This window comes from Cajanus cajan, chromosome 6, assembly GCF_000230855.2.
Source record: "Cajanus cajan strain Asha chromosome 6, NIPB_CcT2T_4, whole genome shotgun sequence".
Classification (NCBI taxonomy): Eukaryota; Viridiplantae; Streptophyta; class Magnoliopsida; order Fabales; family Fabaceae; genus Cajanus; species Cajanus cajan.
The window spans coordinates 58,427,789-58,433,788 of NC_138522.1; the positions used below are offsets into that span (position 1 = coordinate 58,427,789).

General features: G+C 26.4%; 1 protein-coding gene across 1 annotated transcript; it reads left to right on the top strand.

Annotated features, from left to right (window-relative positions):
• The first annotated feature begins 4,382 nt into the window (after window positions 1-4,382).
• Window positions 4,383-5,345, top strand: LOC145949364 (wall-associated receptor kinase-like 20). The gene has a single exon (XM_083059099.1). The coding sequence runs from the start codon at window positions 4,438-4,440 to the stop codon at window positions 5,062-5,064; it is 627 nt and encodes a 208-aa protein (XP_082915225.1). The 5' UTR covers window positions 4,383-4,437; the 3' UTR covers window positions 5,065-5,345.
• The last annotated feature ends 655 nt before the right edge of the window (window positions 5,346-6,000 follow it).

The following is a 6,000-nucleotide window of genomic DNA, read 5'->3' on the forward strand; positions in this document are numbered from 1 at the left end:
AAAATCACATTTAACCTAAGATTAAAAGAAAATTAAAAATGATTGCTTATATGATAAATCTAATTTTATAATAAATTTCAATCCATATTGTTATTAGTACTCTTTTTTCTCTTTTCACGCTACACTTTTGTTGTTATGAAATTCTTATTCTATTACTTTTTTCACACTCCTCTCTTCTCAACCTACTTTTTTTTTATAAAAAATTTCAAACATATTTACACCATCTTTCATTTTCTCACTTTCTCTTTCACAAGCACTATTATTCCTTGTTCTGTATTGTCACACTTTTGTTGTTATGAAATTCTTATTCTACTACTCTTTTCACACTCCTCTCTTCTCAACCTACTTTTTTTTATAATAAAAAATTCGAACATATTTACACCATCTTTCATTTTCTCACTTTCTCTTTCACAAGCACTATTATTCCTTGTTCTGTATTATCTTCTTCATATGAGTTTTTGCTCTTCCATTATTTATTCTCCGACAATATTCTATTTATTATTTTTTCACATATCACCAGTTGAATGGAAACTAATTTTCCTTACATTAAGATACACAATAAAACTAGCTAGTTTTTATTATATCTTACACACAATCTTATCAAAATGCTTAATGAAAACTAATTTTTGCCAAGGATATTTTTATCAAAAATAAAAGTGGTATTAAAATAAAATAGGAAGTGTGAATAACATGAGTCTAAATTTCCATGTGAAGTGTTACTAGTGTGTAACATTTCTTTTAATTGTTCTTTATCTTGTACATCATATGTTACTTTTGCATCAAGAAACAACTTCAATGAATGTCAAGTCCTAATAAAAAGTCTCATTGCTATCTTTAAATTATTTTAAAGGTGTTAAATGTTATCTCTAATGAATAAATAAAATAGTTATAAGATTTATTTTGTCTTCTTACTTTATTATTTAATAAAAGTAAATCAAAACTATTGATTTGACTCTGTTTTTAAAAAACAATACTCAACCACAATTGAATGACTCCAACTAAAATTTTTTATTTAATCATTCTAAGCATAATCATATATATATATATATATATATATATATATATATATAATTAAAGAAAAATCAAAGAAATGAGTTATTATACAAGTAAAAATGAAAATGAAAAATTTAAAGAGATAAAAGAAATAAAAAGTCTTTAAAATATTTTTATTAAAAAAACTGAAAATATATTCATTAGAAAATAAATTTTAAAAATACTATCTTCCAATATAATTATTCTAATTTATAAATATAAAAGATTCATCGGAGCTTCGAACTGATTTTTAGAATTTGTGTTGTTATATAAAGTGAAGGGAACTATGGGTACGATCATGCAGCGGATTACAGATTTGAATCGATTTTTCTAATGGGTAGATGCTGTAATGGATAGCTTTGGGAGTTGAGTTTGTGGTAGGGTTAGTCTTTTACAATTTAAGGAATTATAATTTAAATATATTTTTAATTTTTTAAATTTAAGATAAATTTAATTTTTTCTTTAAATTTAAAATAATTATTTTTAGTTTTTATAAATTTTAAATATTATTTTAATTCCTTAAATTATTAATAACATATTTAAAATAATAGATTAAAATATTTATATAATAATAATTGAGTTTAATATAATATTTTCGTTGAAGAAATACTAATAAATAAATTTTATGAAATGGTATTTGATAAATTTTTTAACAAAATTTAAATATAAAAATTAAAATAAATTTTTTAAAATTATAAAATATAAAAAAAATGAATTTTAAATTTAATGAACTAAAAATATATTCTATTCTTTAAATTTTTACTAAGGAATATACTTGCATTTAAGTATTTAACATCTAATCAGAATAAAATAGTTTTCAGATGATTTTTCTGAATATAAATGCTATAGTGGGTTACGGATTTGACAGGTGGTGGAGCATGAATGATTCTTGTTGAATATATATATATATAGGAAATGAGTCGCCAAATAAAAGTATGGCATATGGCCACGTGCTCAACATATGAAGCGGAACACTGTTTGGCTAAAACGTGAAATCCCAAGTAGAGAATTTAGAATTACTCGAGTGGTTTGTCCTTTAGTACTTTACTGTTATGAACAGCTAATTATTGGAAGACCACTTCTGGAAATGGGGGAGCACCCTAAACTGTGTTTAAAAACCCGGATCGAACCGGTTAGACCGGTGGTCTAGCCGGTCTGAATTTTAAGTTGGATCAGTTATGCAGTCGACCCGTTTTAAACCGGATTGAACCGATCAATTTTTTAGTTCAACCGGTGAACCGGTGGGTCAAACCGGTTCAACCACTTTTTTTTCTTATTTTTTTTAAAATTTTTTTAAGGGACCATAAACCACAAAAATAATAATGAAAATTGAATTTCTTAATGGAAGAACAAAGATTCTTATTAAATATAACAATGACTACTTGTTCTAATGTATTTGTTTATAATATATACAACTTAAATAACTTTTATAGTATATTATTAATTTTAAATTATATATTTAATAATATAATGTCTATGTAGATATTACATATATTATTTTGTGATATCAATTACAAACATATTATGATATTATATATGTACATATTATTTATATTTTTAATTTGTATTAATATACAGTTTAACATGTAATTTTTTATATATTTTTTTTATAAAATAAAAATAAAAATAATCTTAAATAAAATAGAAAAATTAAAATTTAAAATAAGATATGAATTTATTAAAATTTATAAGTATAAAATATATTTAATATGAATATTTTTTTAATAAAAATAAATAAAAATCGAGTCATACGGTTCAACTAATGACCCACCAGTTCAACCTTTGACTCACTGATCCAGTACCTTAACCGGTTCGATAACCGGTCCGATTTTTAAAACTATACCTTAAAGAGGCAATTGCATGCCATAGTGGGTCCCGCCTGCCATGTTACTCACAACACTCTTTATCATCATTCACTCAAATATTTCAACTCACCAACTAATCATGCTTTAAACATTTAGTTATACTTTTAATCATAGTTTTAAAAACTGGACCGGTCATCGAACCGGTTAAGGTATTGGGTCAGTGGGTCAAAGGTTGAACCGGTGGGTCACTGGTTGAACCGCATAACTCGATTTTTATTTATTTTTATTAAAAAATATTCATATTAAATATATTTATACTTATAAATTTTAATAAATTCATATCTTATTTTAAATTTAAATTTTTCTATCTTATTTAAAATTATTTTTATTTTTATTTTGTAAAAAAATACATAAAAAAATTACATGTTAAACAGTATATTAATACAAATTAAAAATATAAATAATATGTACATATATAATATGCTTGCAATTAATATCACAAAATAATATATGTAATATTTACATAGATATTGAATTATTAAATATATAATTTAAAATTAATAATATACTATAAAAGTTATTTAAGTTGTATATATTGTAAACAAATATATTAGAACAAGTAGTCATTGTTATATTTAATAAGACACATTGCTTTTTCATTAAGAGATTCAATTTTCATTATTATTTTTGTGATTTATGGTCCCTTAAAAAATTTATAAAAAAAAAAAAGTGGTTGAACCGGTTTGACCCACCGGTTCACCGGTTGAACCAGAAAATTGACCGGTTCAATCCGGTTTGAAACGGGTCGACTGCATAACCGATCCAACTTCAGATTCGGACCGGCTGGACCACCGGTTCCCGGTCCAACCGGTCCGACCGGCCAGGTCGGTCCGGGTTTTAAAACACTGCTTTTAATCATTATGTACTTACAACATCAAAATAATTTTTATATATTATCAACTAATCACAAATTATGAAAAACCTTAAGTAACTTGTATATGAATAAATAAATTTATTATATTGACAGTTTTTAATTTTTTTTAGGACGAGTAGTTTTTAGTTAAAAACCACCATTATATATACAAAAAGAAAAACTTTACACCCTCTATGTATAAATTATTTTTTCTTTAATCAAATTTGGATTCAATGTTCTACTCACCAATTCCAATATTCAACATTTTTCCCTTTATTTCTTTCAATAATAAGAATGAAACTAATACTTTTAATCATTTCGGCCACTAATTTTGTTTGATACATCATATATTTAATTAATTGTTATTTTTTGAATAAAAAAAATAAGATTGTAAAATTTTTTTTAAGGATAAAACTATGTAATAATCTACTATTATATTGTAACTTATGTAATAATCCAAAACTTGTAAAATAAGCATGTCTTATTTTTCTTCTTTTTCTCTCATTTTTTTTCAACTCAATATATACAATTAGTCTATTAGAAAACTTTATTATAAAAAAACGTTTGCTTTTGGGTTGTTGAAACTCTTGAGCCAGTGTGCCAATTGTAGTATAAATAGGTCACATTGTTTAGCAAACCTTACTTGTTAATCAAGAGATAAGTCTTCTTAGTTGGTTTCTTCAAATAATGATGGTAGGCTTTCTACTCTTTCTACTAAGTAGTCTTGGTCTAGTAATTAATGCATCAACCCTTAGTGTTTGTTCGAATTGTGGAGATTCCGTAGTCCCATATCCACTCAGCACTAACGAAAATTGTGGAGATAAAAGGTACAAAGTCTATTGCAATGATAGAAACTTAGAGTTCTTGTCAGCAACAGGGACTTACTATAAGATCCTTAGAATTGATCCAAGTGTTAACAAGCTTGTCATTAGCCCACCCATTATATTGAAAAATACTTGTTATTCTTCTGATCTATTCAAGGGAGGCTTATTGCTTGATGAAAGCTTGCCCTTCAATATATCTACTCAAAACACTGTCATGTTGCTTAATTGCTCTGATAATATCCTTCAGTCTCCTTTGAATTGTTCTTCAAATAGTATTTGCAGGAAGTTTGAGGAAAAGGTGGAGGAAGGAAATGGGTGTATGAACACCCTTTGTTGCCATTACTTAAAAGATTCAGCCATGAATTCCCATAAGATCAGAGTCAGGTTTGGAAGTTGCACTGCTTACACTTGTTTGGTGGGTTTCAAGCCTGATGACCCTCTTGAAACATGGAACTATGGGATTGAGTTACAATGGTTACCTCCCAATTGACTAAGATTGATGCGTGCTTATGACAACAATGACTCCTTGTTATGTGATACTTTTAATAAAGAGAAACATGCAATAATAATGTGAGTTTGTTACTTTTGAAGGTTTTGTTGTTAGAAGACCAAGTCACATTGTTAAGTGTATGCTCTTATTTGCAAACCATTGTTCCTTTCATGTTATGTTGTGTTCTTTAGTTTTGACTTTGGTTTTGAATATCAAATTTGCTTGTTTGCTTTGTTCTAGTTTTTATATGAATAAAAGTAGACTTCCATTTCTTATTCTAATTGTATTACTTAAATCATTAATTATGATATATTTCTTGTCATACAGATATTGTAACACATTTTAGTGATTGATAATTTTTTATCAATCATAATTTGTCTCATCAAAGAAACCTCTCAACACCTTTAAAATAGTATAAAAATAATAATAAAACACATATATACTAAAAGTTATAATTTTATGATTATATTAAAATTGGTGTGTATATGCAAAATTGTTTTGGTGATGTGGCCGCATGGTGGGAATCTTGCGGATTAGCAACTCTTGTCGTACTACTTACTTAGTGCTAGTTGAAAAGAATTACCCACATGTTTTGTTTTTTCTTTTTGCTTTCACTAGAAAAATAGTTTAACAATTAATTGGACAAATAAGTGGATTTTTTAGATCTTCAAATTATCCATCCTCTCATGCATGTGTATGGACTGCTCTGCCATCCTCAAATGCCAAAACTTGCACCATTTTTCAACTTTCAACTCTTAAGACGATTAAAGAAGATGATGATGTCCAAGCGACTCTCCTATCAAATTAATCTTCTCTTGAGTAATCTTTAGCTTCAAAAATCCGAGATCACAAAAACAATGGGGACAAAAATTAACCTCTATCCATTCTTTCCTAACATGGACAAATTGAAGATGCTCATGCATGCACTATATAATA